Source organism: Coffea eugenioides, chromosome 5 (genome assembly GCF_003713205.1).
Source record: "Coffea eugenioides isolate CCC68of chromosome 5, Ceug_1.0, whole genome shotgun sequence".
NCBI lineage: Eukaryota > Viridiplantae > Streptophyta > Magnoliopsida > Gentianales > Rubiaceae > Coffea > Coffea eugenioides.
In genome coordinates this window covers 50,935,343-50,951,045 of record NC_040039.1, presented here as the reverse complement: position 1 = coordinate 50,951,045, position 15,703 = coordinate 50,935,343, and the positions used below count along the sequence as shown (strand labels likewise).

Below are 15,703 nucleotides of genomic sequence, written 5' to 3'. Positions count from 1 at the left end.
CCAATCCAATGTTAGTTGTTTGCATTTCGATTTTTCGCAAAAAAATTTTTACGCTTTTTATAAACATATTTTTCGATTACCTTTTTGTTTTGAATATATCAAACCATTACAGTATATATTTTTTATAAAAAAAAATCCTAGAAATGACAAACCAAACGGGAAGAAGCTTCTTTTTGAATGATCTCTGCTTCTTTTCGCTTTGTTCGGGAGCAAAACAAAAAACAAAAAAAAAATGCCACAGACCATCTCTTTCTTTCTCAGTTTATTTTAATCATGGTCAAAACGCGTAGAATTGAAAAGTGTCCCCTCAATTTCATGTCCCCTGATGTATCTTTTGCGCTCGGAGGAGGCCATGCAATGAACCAACAATCGCTAATGTTAAATGAGAAAAGGACTTGGCCATGATTTGATCAAACAAACTTATGAAATACATGCTTGTAAAGATGCAAACCCAAACTCTTGACTCGGATGGATATCTTTTAGGGTTTGTTTGGATTGTGAATTATTAGAGATTTTTTTACTGTAGCACTTTTTATAATGTGATATATGTGAGATAAAAAGGTAATTGGGAAGATAAAAGGTGTGTTGAAAAATGTAATGATGATGAGATGTAAACAAATATATTTTGACAAATAAACCGCAATCCAAACAAACCCTAATCAGTTTTCCCTCTTTGTTTCTTTTTTCCTTTTCCCCTTTGGTGGTGAGAAGGACATCTGACTTCTAGTTAAATAATGGTCGCAGAATAAGGCTGGCTTCGTTTGGATTCCTTTTTTTGCTTCTGTTTTTGAAAAACTGTTTTTCACATTCCAAGTGCCACAGTAAATGTGTATTTAAAAAATAACTCAAAAAACATCATATCCAAACAATATATCAAAAACAACTCCAAATATACATATTTAATATATATATTTCAATTATGTATACTATATATATATTATATTAATATAAATATATTTATTTCAATTATGTATAATATTATATATATTATATCAATTGAAATAAATATTATATATTTATATAAATACATTTTTTATATATATTTATAAATTTATTTATGCAATTTTGTTTTACAATATATATTAAAGTGTATATTTCAATTACGTAAATTATATATAAATTATATTAATATTAATGTATATTATATGTATTATATATTTATATATTTATTTATACATATTATAAATATTTTGCAGTATTTAAAATATATTTTTATATATTTATATAAATATTATATATTATATAAATTATATATAATATAAATATGTAATTATACATTTATATAAATATTATATATTATATATTTAATATATAATACATTTATGTATATATATTTATATAATCATACATTTATATACATTTATATATATTTATGTATATTTATAATATACATTTATATTATGTATTATGTATAATATAATACATTTATAATAGATTTATACATTTATATTAATATACATAATATTAATTATACATTTATACATAATATTAATATATACATTTATCTAATATTCATTTATAATAATATACAATTATTACATTTATAATTATATTTATATTATGTATTACATATAATATAATACATTTATATATTTTTATATAATTATATAAATATATTTACTTATAAATATTTATAAATGTATTATAAATTCATAAATGTATATAAATATTTAAACAATAAAAATTATAAATTATAAATAATATTAATTACACATTTATACATAATATTAATACATTTATATTAATTACATTAATACGTTAATACATAATATTAATATATATTTATAAATTATAATTTATACATTTATATAATATTCATTTATAATATATATATATTTATATTAATTATACATTTATACATTTATAAATATATTTATATTATGTATTATATATAATATAATACATTTATATATTTTTTATTATATAAATATATTTATATTATTTATAAATGCATAAATATATATAAATATTTAAACAATAAAAATTATAAATTATAAATAATATTAATTATACATTTATACATATTATTAATACATTAATACATTTATATTAATTATATTAATACATTTATACATAATATTAATATATATTTATAAATTATAATTTTTACATTTATATTAATTATACATTTATTCATTTATAAATATATTTATATTATGTATATATATAATATAATACATTTATAACATTATATATTTTTATATAAAATCCCAAATATATTTATTTATAAATGTATTATAAATGCATAAATGTATATAAATATAAAATATAAAAATTATAAATTATAAAAATACTCAAAAATATGTTTTAAAAATACCTCTAAAAATAATCCAAAAAAATCTACAGTCATTTTTTCATATAGTTTTTGAAAAATAACCCCAAAAAAACTAATCCAAATGGACTTGTATTTGAAAAAACGAAATGCTACAGTACTGTTTTTGAAAAACAATCCAAAAAATAGCTAATCCATACGGACCCGCTATACTTCTAGTTAGTCGAAATATCAATCGACTTACTAGAAAAAATATGAAGTCATAGAATATAAAGAGTTAAAAAATAAAAGATGGTGAAATACTGAGAATTGAACATTTGTGTTATGGAATAAAAAAGAATTTAGATTTTTTCAAAATTTCTACACTAGCTTTGATCACTTATCTTTCTTCCTTTTAAATCGTAAATGGATTGGTCTTTGATAATTTTCGCTTACCTTATAATTTTCACAAGATTCTTACAAGTCAATAAAAAAAATTGTCAAATAATCTTCGTTTGGAATGCACTAATTAATTTTATTTCATCTAAAGTAAGTTTGCTATAAGTATTCATTTGAACACACCGAGTTGCTTAGGTTTTTTTTTTATATGCAGATTTTCTAATTCTTTTTTATTGCTAAAATGCTAGATGCACTGTGAAATTGTGTCTAAATAGATTTAACAGCTATTGAAAAAGTAGTTACTTATTATTTTATAATTGTTATGTGTGTTCAATAATTAATTAGGCATGAAAAATATAACTTCGCTTTATATTTGGTCGAGAAGTTAATCACAAGGGATAAAGCTTATATATTTAGAATTTAGAGGAACAAAGTGTTACTAAAGATCAATTTAGGGGGCAAAGTGTAATTAATCGTGCTGCTGATTTGCGCCAACGTGAAAGCGACTTCATGAGATGTCTTGAACACTTAAAGCCATGATTGAATGTCAAACATCACTCTCTATTCGATTCAACTGTAACCATCTTGACTTGATTAATGCCTCTATTGAATTCAAATGTTATATATTTCCACGGTCCACGCAATTATGGCCAGTAGTCCATTCAAGTCGAAGGTTTTGACGAAACGCATTAGTGTTGTCTTGAGCATAACTAAGACTAGGACTTTTTTGAAGGCACCAAGTAGAGCGTAAAACGAGTCATTCGGGGTATGAAAATCGAAAAGTGAAAATCAAGACCAACTTAACAAGCAGTCATTTGATCAGGTGATATAGGTAAAATCTACAGCCAACCTTTTTTTTTTTTTTTTTGTTGGACAAAGTGTTTTTTGGAAGCTTTTGAGTTGTTCATTACCTTCTTTCGTTTTATACTATAATAATAAAAGGTGATCGAATTTGATAACACTACATAATCACTTGTGGCAACATCTCGGTATATCTATTAAAAGATTAATACAAAAAATAAGTAACATCCATACGCACAAAATAAATAAAAAGGGAACTAATCTCCTATCACGGCGCATTTCTTTTTCACTTTACATGTTTGGATAGAGTTGATGATGCTCACCTCGGCCACCCCGCATGTCCGAGGTGAACCCACCTCGTCCCTCATCGGAGCTCATCCGTGTCTTGGGCATATCCCCCAAGCTCGGCCGGATCCCTAGTCTGCCGTGTAGGTGACCTCGGCACCTCCACCTCAGCTGCACGTTGATGATGTCAAGCCACCTGACATCACCCGGGACCAGTGCTTTATCTGAAAAGCACTGTCGCACTTAATGACTACTGCGTAAGACTCTTCGTCACCCTGCCCAGGCGGCTACAGCGTCAGAGTCAGACCGCCTGATAGAGAGCAGAGCCGTAATGGCAGGACATGGGTCCCACCGGCATAAGACCTCCGTCCTGCCCTCCACTCTCGCTCTATAAATACCCCTCATGTACTCCTAACAAGTAAGCATACTGTTCATTTGACAATACTACTGCTTTTCTCTCGTTCTCATACTAACTTGATCGTCGAAGTGATTCCAGGGGAGAAGCCCCGCCATTCACTTCGGACACGAGGATACACCTCACTTCATCTCAAAGGAGCCTGATTCTGGTCGGTTCAACTACCCACCAAAAATCACCTCTTCAAGAGTATTATTTGAAATATTATTTGGAATAATTACTATAGCGCTTTTTGTGATGTGATGTATGTGAGATAAAAATGTGGTTAGAAATATAAAAAGGTGGGTTGAAAAATGTGTTTATGATGCAAGTGAAATATTATTTTGAGAAATCTGTTATCAAACACTGTAATTACATAGAACACATACAAATCAAATCACTGTATTCTTAAGTGGGTTAAACTAGTCAAAACTTTTCTTCTCCATATAATCTAAAGTGCAATGATTTTTGCATAATTATTTTGTAGACCAATGCAAGTAGTAAAATGCACGTACTACCAAACAAGTATAGTGAAAAATTCATCAAAACATGAAACAAATAACTTTTTGGCTACAAGTCATACATTTTATATTCTATGCCAGTCAATTTTACCGAATGTTTTACGGAACACAACATCAAAAGATTGAATTAGTTCCAATACTCGAAAGTCAAGAATACTTAAAAACGCAGGGGAATTATGCAAAAGAATTTCCATACATGTTCTTGAAATTTTACTACTTGCTGCAATATATTATGTCTATTCTTGAGAATGTCGAAGCTTTGAAAATGTATTTGCTCGAATATTTTTCCGGTGCTTCCTGAAACCAAAGTGTTGACCGGGGGTCACTGTCTTCGCGTCTATTGTGTGGTGGCGTGCTCGCTTTAAAGTTTGAATTTTTATTTGTGTTTACACGTTTTCGACAAAAGGCATCTGAATTGATTGTGGCCAATACAAGGAATGCTTAAAAATTGTCTTCACACAACTTTGAAGGGTGTAATATTATTGATATAACCCTTTACTGTGTTTTTTAAAAAAAATTTATCGATAATGTATGTATCCAAGTCTACACCCAACTAATTACACAGCGTCCAAACAGAGCGGGACTGACTAATGTCTGGGACTCGAATCAGAGATTTTGATATAAGGATCCCGAGTGATAACCAGCTTCAGCGCGGACGAGATAACCCTAACGAGTGTACCTTTTTTAACAAATGGCTCTTATCAAAATGTAACCAAAAACTTTTCAGAGGACGTTAGCAATCAAAATTTGGGCTCCCACATCAAAACTAAAGTGGCAATCAATAGTAGGGATGGACCACGACCTGACCTGGTAAGGTTGACCCAAGACTCGTGAAAACGTTGTTAAGAAGTGATGGGTTTGATTGAAGTAGGGTACTGGCGAACAAAGCCCTAACACCTTCAAAGTTCAAACCCTGTGTTGAGAGTACCACCGAGTCACGGATGGAATTATAAAGTGAAGAGCTAACGGGCTCGAGGGGAGACGCGGGGGAATAAAGTCTACAGTGAAAGAAACAAGTCACAGAAGAAACTACAGAGAGTAAACGAGTTTGATCATTGATGTGAGCTATCAACGGACAAAGCATAGAGCGAAAGAACCAAGTCACACGGGTGGACCTATAAACAAGTTCATGAACAAAACTTAAAGATCCAACTCTGACACCATTATAAAGAATTTGAACTTTTATATCAAAATCAATTTCGAATGAGTGAAGATGGTTCATAATCTTATTAATGTGGTTGGGAATTATTGAGAAATCAACGAGAACTTTTAATCACTTCGCAGTTCCTACTATCCCAATACCAATTTTGATTTGAGTAAGATGGTAATCATATGCCTTTTTTCTTATAAGAAAAAAGAAAGACTTTATTAATAAACTTGTTGGATATCGTCCAGCACCACCACCAGTTGTTTTACAAAATTTGGAGGATAGTGCTAAAAAAATTAGTGATAACTCCTGATTTAGCAAAAGATGCTACTAATTCATGAGCATTTTGTTCGGTTCTCTGGAACTCCAATTGATATTTTATTGCTATGTAATCATATACTTAGTAAGACGCCATAAGAAAACAAATTTGAAATCATTTAGCAACAAATGTAAGCCTCTAAAATAGCTAGATTACAACCAAGAAAGGGGTATGATTTCTCTTCTTCAAAATTGGGGTAGGTCACTAGGTTACTTTACTCTCCACGTTAGTATAATTACTCTTCTTAAAAAAAAAAAAAACAAAGGGTATGATGTGTTTCGATATATATACGTGACATGCTACATAGGTTTACATACATACCTTTTACTCTAACAATTCCTATCCCCCTGTTGATAACAGTAAAAAAAAAAAAAAACTTTATATTCCAACTATAGAATTGGTTAATGTCCTCGTGGGCAGCTCGGTTGGTCTCAGTAAACCTCCTTAGGATTTGGTGTCCAGTGCTCGCAAGGGTTCGGGTTCCGTGGTTAACATGTTCGGGGGGATGGGGCCTCTCCTCCCCGACCGGAGTGGGATTAGTCGGGCCCCATAAGGATTGACCCGGACACCCACTCCGTCAGCAAAAAAAAAAAAAATTATAGAATTGGTTAATTGAATAATTAATATGATTTGAGTGCCCATAATCTCTCATGAATCGTTATTACCCACCTTTATTGAGGACAATTTTTTTATAAATAAAAAATATTGACATAGACCAACTTCTAATAGGTTTATCTGTAGATTATGCATCATCTAACAAAATTGTTTTTTGGTAAAAAAAAGAAGAAGAAGAAGTTGCATCATCAAACATGTGACTTTACTTTTTATTTATGATTATGAAACTCATAATGTGATTGAATGTCAATACCATAATATAAAAGAAATCTTCGACGACATTCGCTCAACCTTTTTTTTTTTGCCGCTCAAAAGGCATCGAATTGAGCCAAATAGCCCGTCAACAAGCAATAAACAAAAAGTCAATGCCACGTTCAAAACTGTACATCATGTCCCCACGAACGCTAACATTTGAGAGCACAATCTTCGCTTAACTTTTGATTTTATCCAGCAGGTTAGTTCCCAGTTTCCTCAAGAACTGAAATCTAATCATGACACTGACCATTTAATCTTTCACACAAATTCAAAATTACTGTACCAGAATATAAAATAAAAAGCTTCATTTGTTTTGGACAAATACACAAATGGCACGAAATACGCAACCAATCATATCCACATGAGGGGTTACTTGTAATTAAGGTTACATTTATTCACCCATCCGTTACGTAACTGGACATGAAACTTAACTTATTAATTTTGTTGGACAAACCGCTTGTGGGCACTTGGTCTTCGTTAGAATTAGTGGCAAATGTACGGCCTATGTGTGTGTAAATTAAAAAGAAAAATTTATAACGAAGAATAAAGAACATTTATTAAAAGGTTTTATAAGGTTGTGCAATGTGATTTTTTTCTTTTGTGTTGTTAAACAAAAAACAAAAAGAAGTTATTTGCGGTTTCTACTATTTAGCCTTTTAGTAGGAGGGAAAACAGGGATTTGTTGTAAATATCTGTTATTTTTTGAACTTTCAATTTTATCTTTATAGGAATTACTTTTATTTTAACTACCAAAACATATGCTTATAATTTTTTTTTTCCGATAAACTCCTAGTAGTCTAACTTATTTGTGTACTACGCACCTGTATGAATTTAAACCATTTAACTCGCAAGTCACATACAGTGACAATTGGTAGGAGACATAATTTGAACCCTTGACTTCCCACCTCCCTAAGATAGCGGTGGCCAATAGTGGTTATATGCTTGTAATTAGTTGTCTCAAAAACATGCTTTGCTTTAAATATTCACTTTCAACATAACTAACACTAAGCATTATGACTATTAATATGACAATCATTATGTAAAAGAAATTTAAGAGATTAAAGTTTGCTTTATAAATAAAAAAATTCATATTGAATTTATGTATCATAATATTATACATCTCTTTATTGCACAGGATCGGGTCCAATGTGATGTCATCAATATATTGAGATCTTGATTATGTTCCTAAAATCCAAGTAAATTTACGTCATTAACCATCCACCATTTCAACCTTCCTCTGTATAAATACGACCCTTTTGTTTTGCCGCAACTTCAACCATCTCCGCATCATACCATTATTCTCCAATTAGACAAGATCCTTTTGCTAGTTCCTTCAGCTATCACTTCAACTCTCAAATTAACTTGTTTGTTTCTTTCTCCGAAAACATTGTAGAAGGTACCCATTTATCATCTGCTTATTTTCTTTGTCCATTTGGTATAATTTGTGAAGCAGGTTAAGATTTAGGTGGTTGACAACGTCCTATAGAACGTGAAAATGAAGGGTCTCCATTCTTTACTGGGATTTTTTTTTTTTTTGCTCCCACTATTGGTGTGTTTATCTTTACCTGATATGATGATAAAGATTAGATTTTTACTAAGAAACATGGGCAAAGTCACCATCTTTACATTAGTACTATGTTTATCTGCTGTTTGTGTGTTCTTTAACTTAATTTAATACACAGGCTACTCAGTGGTGAATTTTTGCATTTGAGCAGGGGTTGTCCTGAGGTTTAATGGAGGAGGTGTTTGTTGTAAATGGTGTGAGAAAGGATGAGTTGCTTCCTGCATTTAACGATGACCATGGAGGGGTCATAGTGGAGTTGAAGGAGCCTATGGACCCCAATAACTTCCGTTCCAGGCTCAGAGCTTCGCTATTTCAGTGGAAGCTTCAGGTATTATCTGACTGGAAGTTAGTGTAGGACAATTCTTTAGGTATTATGTTAGTTGATTCTTGAACTTGTTTTGTTCACAAGGCCCAAATGAATCTGCAGGAGTGAGGTTATAGGTTGAACTAATGATGATTGCACAAGTATATTAATTTTCAAGGGGATACTTCTCCTATTTTTGTAGAATAATGTCTGGGTGTGGACAAGTTCCGCTTTTACTGTAGAAAGTTGAAGTTCTTAGAAGTGATATTTTGTAGAAGACATTGATGGAATTGTTAGTTGAATTCATCAGTTTTCAGTTGAAGTAATATCAGCTATCCCTCTGCCTGCTTGGAACTGTAAATAGTTATTCAATCGAAATATATCGCATTAATTACTGTAGAGAAAGATATAAACAAGTTTAAAATTATAATGACGATTTTAAATGTATGAAAAGTCAACCTATGATATATGATCAGAGTTGCATTATAATGTGTTGATACTTGATGATGGCCTCATCTCATCCACTACTCAACCTTGCAATCTTCTTGTCTTAGTAAATACTAGTGTTTGACAAGATTGAATTGCAGGGGAAGAAGGGCGTTTGGATCAAAATTCCCATTGGACTTGTAAATCTTGTTGAAACTGCAGTTAAGGTACTCTTCTCATTACCTGTATAGATCTTTGATGGTTTAACTTGATGCTATGAGTTGTACATTTTGTAGGAATATTGCCTACTAACCTGCGATGTCTGTAGCAGGAAGGATTTTGGTATCACCATGCTGAGCCTGATTACCTGATGCTTGTCAATTGGATTCCTGTAATTGATAGTACTATCCCAGCAAATGCTACGCACCGCGTTAGTATTGGGGCTATTATTGTAAATGATAAAAGGGAGGTATGTTGAAGTTTCCACCTCTGCTAGCGCTTAAATTAGTTATGTATCTATGAGTGTTACTATGTGTATATACATGATAGGTTAGGTGAATGTCAAGTGTGTTAACAAGTACCCATTGGGCACCCGTTAAAAAAACTCTTAAAGGATTAACACTTTAGTCAAGAACTTGTAGCTCTTTTTATTCGTATTCATTCCCCTAATTTAAAGGTTTACAGGTTGAGTGACTGCCAAATGCCCCAGTCTTACAAATGAGTTAAGCTGCACATAAAATGTTAAGTAGTTGGTTTTCAGGATAAATCAAAAAGATATTTGTTGCCTAAAGCAACCAGTGGATTGTGCCACTTTATATGGCCAGGACCTTGTTTCCATTACCATAGACTAGATTGTGCCAAATCTGACACTTGGGTTTCATGCTTTTCTGTGCCGTGTGTATCTCTTGTTCTTCATTATTTATTACTCCTAGTGAAGTATACACTGATCACCAATAACTCCGATCCACTAGATTGATCCATGATATTAAACTTCTACTCATTTCTCTCCCTGAGTCTCTGTATTTTTTCTCCAGTTGCTTGTTGTCCAGGAAAAGAATGGAAAATTGAAGGGGAAGGGGATATGGAAGATTCCCACAGGAGTCATTGAACAGGTACGTTTGGCTTCACCAAAAGATTATGCAATTATACCCCCTGATCCAGATAATTCATCTAACCCACAAATAGGTTTAATGTCCTGAAGTTTCTATTAGCTGAAGGTTCTAGCAGGTCTTTCTTATGTTACATATATTGAGGCTCTTTAACTTTCAGGGTGAGGATATATTTGCTGGTGCAATAAGAGAAGTAAAAGAAGAAACAGGAGTAAGTAATGATTTTCATAATATAGATAGATATACAGAAAACCTGAATGTATATTCCTCTGTTACACCCTTTCTGGTATCTTTGTAAGACTCCTGGGTTTTTCCTATTGTAGGTTGACACAGAATTTGTGGAATTACTAGCATTCAGGTGCCACTTTTGCATAACATCTCAGTTGTGTTTATTCAATCTGAATTCCACTCCATGTTGTGCATGTATAAACTTGTCATCCAGTTATATATATTGAAGAGTGGAAAATAATATTTGTCATCTGTAATTGGATCATGGAAGTCTTTGAAGTGATTTTGAGGTCCAATTCTGATTAGCCTTGGAAGTTTCAGAATTGAGGGAATTTGGGGAATTGGATTAAGCCAAGTGAAATTTGTTTTTACTTAGTGGGTTTATAGGGCAGTCTCTATGTTTCTGAGGGTGCGTTTGATAAAACTGAAATCTGAAAGCTGAAAGTTTGAAATCTGAAGTCTAAATCCATTAAGTTATTGAATTATTAAGTATTAAATCTAATACATTTGAGTGTACATCGCATTCAGTGATAAGTGAATAGGTTATCACTTAATTTTGAGAGTAAGTTTTGTCTAGGAAATTCGGTGCCACTTAATTAATTCAAATGTTCAATTTTTGGTTATCAAACGGTCTAAATATGTTAAGATCTGAATCCATTAAGTTTAAGTACTGAACTGGATTATCAAACAGGGCCTGAGTTTATTCTAGAACGAATCTATTGGATTGTGGTAAAACCATGTCCAAAGATAAGTCTAATGGAAAATTACATTTGTTAGTTCATTGGTATGATGACTGATGATGTCTTTCATGTTAACCCTGACTTTTAACTGATGATGATAGGCAAATGCACAAGGCACTCTTTGGCAAGTCAGACTTGTTGTTCTTGTGCATGCTGCGCCCTTTATCATATAAAATCCAAAAGCAAGATCTTGAAATTGAGGCCGCCCAGGTACACAGGAATTGCTTCTTCAGTGTTCCTCATAGCTGGATTCTTCAATAGCATTCATTGCTTAATTCGAATCTGATTAGCATTATTGGCTTATATGTTGCAAAATACTTCTTTGACCAGTGGATGCCGTTGGAAGAGTATGCAGCTCAGCCTTTTACTCAGAAACACAGCCTCTACAAGTACATTAACGACTTGTGTTTAGCAAAATTAGATGGAAGCTACGCCGGATTTACTCCGCGGCCGATCACATCCATCTTCGGTGATTCAATAAGCTATTTGTATGTGAACAAGCAGGATCTGAACCGCAGGATCTTTAGTCTTAACTGAATCAATGCCAAAAATGTTAAGCAGGGGAGGAGAGCTGTGAATATTCTGCTGTAACTATGATTATCTGTAATAATTTTTTTGATTTTTGTACGACGACTCACCTCACTGTCTATGAGGGATGATGAATTAATAAGGTAATTAAAGTATTTGATTGAGTGCATGAATTGCTTGAGCAACTCATTTAGAGCGTCCAACTTTTGGTACTCAAATATACTACATTCCGTTGATGGAGCGAGTCTTTAGCAGTATTGCAGATGTGATTGCAACATATTTCAAATAAGTCCTACATGAATAATTTGTCTGCTTGAGGTTGATGAACAGTTTAGGACAAAAAAGCTGTTGCCTAATAGCCTCCTTTGCCTGCACAGATGAATTTCTGTTTCAGTATGTATAAAATCGACCCTTTGTTTAATGCCCAGATGGGTAGCTCGTGTGCCCTAGTTACATGGAACATTATTGCAAGGTCTTAAGATGAGTTCGCACTTTTTTGTATTTCATCATTGGTTCTTATGCCATAATTCCAAAGTTCAGACTGAACAGATGTTACTTAAAATATGCTCTATTTGACGTGGTTTAGATGTAATCAGGCTAGCACATAAATGATATGAGAAACTCTTGATTCTTTTCTACCACCCAAAAGAAAAAGCATGAAAAAAAATTTTCTTATGTGTAAAACAAAATTTTTTTTTTTTTTTGTCGAAACGATAGGATGTGTAAAAGAATTGGAGTGTGTCATCTTTGACTAAAAACTGGCAAATGCCAGAATTGTAGTACAATAACCGCATGACAACCACACAAAATCCTCACTCCGCTCAGGCACCACTAAAATACATCAAACGATCCCCACCCGAAAAAGGAAAAAATAAAAAAAAGTGGAAATAACAAAATGCACACTCATACTAATAAATAAGGACCCTCAAACTAACGTATTTAAATACAAATAAATTACTACCCCTAGCCAAACACGCCCTTAATTATTTGACCCCCTTTGAAAGAAAGAGGTGTCAAAAAACATAAAAGAAAAGGGGAAAATCTTAGAGAAGTAAAATAATGAGCCACAGACTGAAACAAACAGCTGCAAATCTTCCACCGTCAAATCTAACGGCACCGTTACTGTCTGCTGCTGTTTGATCCGCAGCAGGGCCGTCTGCAGGAGAATCTGCGGCTGGCGGTGCAGGCGGCGACTTGTGCTTCTTCGAAGGCTCGGGAGCATCAGCCACCGGTTCCGGTGCCGGCGCCGGAGTCGGAGCCAGAGAACCCTTGAACAACTCCCTGGGCAACAAGACCTTATCCAGCTCAAATATAGCCAACGGCTGTTCATCGAATATCGTCGACGTTATCCTCGCCGTCACGACTGGCGTCTTCAGCGTCACCTGCTGGCCGTCATTTTGCACAACGAGGCCGAACTTTTTAGCGCCGTCAGTGGCTAACGTGTTAATAGGGCCGTTATTGGATTTCAAAGATGACTCGGGCTCGTAAATCGGAACGCCGTGAAACTCGAGTAACGACTGTTTACCGTCCGCCGTTAAGTTTTTGAATTTCGGTAAAAAGCTCTTCATTGCAGCGTCACCCGGGCAAAAAATCGTTAACCCACCGTCAACACTGCTGTCGAATGTCTGCTCAGCTGGAGAAGCTAATAAAGTCTCGGCGAAAACTTTACAGCCGTGAGCTGACATGATACCCGTGATGTTCATCTGGCTGGGCCCAGGAGTGGGAGCTTCGGCGTCGGGAGACGGCAAGATCTTACTGATCTGAATTACGGAAATGTTGTAAGGAATTTCCTTGACAGATTTCACAAATGTGGCGTCGATTCCGCCATTGTCGACGGCGCCGAAGCCAACTTTACCGCCCTTAAGGTCAGTAATGTTGACGAAGCCGGAGGAGCCGGGAGCGCTGCCGGTGGCTTGGTACATGGTGGCAGCCAAGGCGGTTCCGTTGGTGATATCGTGAAGCTTCTTGGCGCCGAAATAGTCGAGAAGGACGTGGAGGGAGAGGACATTTTTTAAGGCGAAGATGGACAAGTGTTTGCCGAGTAGATCTGCCATGCCGGCATTGTCGACGGCGCAGACAGTGATTGTCTCTCGGTTGTTAATGTCGTTAGCGAGGTGGGTTGTGGTTAAGAAATGGTTGAACGTGGAGAATTCTGGGAACTCTGCTAAAATCTTAGTAATGTTGTGAGCTTCAGATGGGGAAGGTAGGAGTATTAGTGCCAAGGAAAAAACCACCGCTGCAGCGGCCACCGTGGCCGCTGGAGTTAGCTGCATTTTGTGGTGGAGATAGAAAATGGGAGTAGAATTTGAGAGGCGGAAACGTATGGGACTATGCGGCTGCGGATGTTTTCGGGGGTTCTTTTAGTTTTAGGGCCTTTTTCTAGTGAGTGAGTGAGAGGGAGAGAGGCAAGTGTGTTCGGTGTGTCCCGTGTACAGTTGAGGTGAGGAAGGAAGAGTCAAGGGGAAGTAATTCCTACTAACTACGATTAGTAAGCTGGAGATCTGGAGTTGCTGTTTTGTTTACTGAATTGGCCTTCGTTACTTGCTGGAATTACTGATGTCTTCACAATAGGGCTGCTGTGTCCAAACTGGACCAAAGTAACTAAGGTTGTGTTTGGATTGTAATTTTTTGAAATTTTTGTAGAATATATATTATAACGATTTAATACATGTAAAATAAAAAAATAATTAAAAAATATATTTTTGAAAAACAAAAATGTAGAGTTTTTTTTTTTTGTAAAAATTCCATTTGCAAACAAGGCCTAACTTTTCAGGCTTCTTAGTTGTTGAACAGGGTGTAAGCGAGTAATCAAAAAAGGAAAATGACATCAGCACTCTTTAAAAATATCTCAAGCACTCGTTCCCTTCTTTTGCATTAATTGAAATTTAAGGAGTTGTGTGAGGTTTTTTGAGAAGTCCTAATATCATCATTTCCGTTAATAAAATTATGGATCAAAAAATAGGTACAAAGTGTGCTTTGAGTTATTTCAGGAATAGATGGTAATTAATATTTCTGCGAAACTGACTAATAGAACAATCGACTAGCAATTTTACACATTTTCTTCGTTGGTATACAAATTGGGCATTAACATGGCACATGTACTATTTATTATACTGAAACCCTATATACAATACTCTACGCTTCAAGAGTGTGTAATTGGATGTAAAGAAAATTATAATTAGCCTAATAAGAATCGTTTAGTCCCCAGAGTTTCTTGGAATTTCTGCCAAAATCTAGATATGAAACGGGGATCTCTATCGGAGACGATGCTCACAGGAACACCATGTAGCCTCACGATCTCATCCATGTACAGCTGGGCCAACTTGTCCATGGAATATTTCATGTTTACCGGCAAGAAATGGGCCGACTTTGTTAATCGATCGACGATCACCCAAACGGCATCGTACCCTCGTTGTGTTCACGGCAAACCTGAAACGAAGTCCATGGTGATGTTTTCCCACTTCCACTCGGGTATCTCAAGGGGTTGTAACAAACCCGATGGTTTTTGATGCTCCGCCTTAACCTGTTGGCAAACGAGACATTTTGCACGTACAGAGCGATTTCCTTCTTCATATTGTCCCACCAATAGGTTCCTTTCAGGTCCTGATACATCTTGCTACTACCCGAATGGATTGTATACTTGGACCGATGGGCTTCCTCTAGAATCTCCGTTTTCAACGCTTCATCCTTCGGCACCACTATTCGGTTTCGGTATTTTAAAATACCCTCAGGACTAAAATTGAAATCAGTTGTTTCTCATTTTCGCACTTTCTCTCCCCACTTCCGTACCATCAAATCCTCCTTTTGCGCTTCTTTA

General features: G+C 34.4%; 2 protein-coding genes across 3 annotated transcripts; one reads left to right on the top strand and one right to left on the bottom strand.

Annotated features, from left to right (window-relative positions):
* Positions 1–8,285: 8,285 nt before the first annotated feature.
* On the top strand, positions 8,286–12,122 carry LOC113770584 (nudix hydrolase 10-like). Of its 2 annotated transcripts, none has more exons than XM_027315093.1 (9): positions 8,286–8,383; positions 8,703–8,879; positions 9,443–9,508; positions 9,613–9,750; positions 10,316–10,393; positions 10,551–10,601; positions 10,714–10,748; positions 11,460–11,568; positions 11,689–12,122. In XM_027315093.1, exons 2-9 carry the CDS (start codon positions 8,721–8,723, stop codon positions 11,893–11,895), a joined length of 843 nt encoding a protein of 280 aa, XP_027170894.1. In that variant the 5' UTR covers positions 8,286–8,383; positions 8,703–8,720; the 3' UTR covers positions 11,896–12,122. The 2 variants fall into 2 exon arrangements, with proteins under 2 accessions (XP_027170894.1, XP_027170893.1); XM_027315092.1 differs by having other exon boundaries at positions 9,610–9,750.
* Positions 12,123–12,607: 485 nt separating this feature from the next.
* On the bottom strand, positions 12,608–14,429 carry LOC113770168 (fasciclin-like arabinogalactan protein 1). The gene has a single exon (XM_027314559.1). It carries the CDS (start codon positions 14,157–14,159, stop codon positions 12,930–12,932), a length of 1,230 nt encoding a protein of 409 aa, XP_027170360.1. The 5' UTR covers positions 14,160–14,429; the 3' UTR covers positions 12,608–12,929.
* Between the last annotated feature and the right edge of the window lie 1,274 nt (positions 14,430–15,703).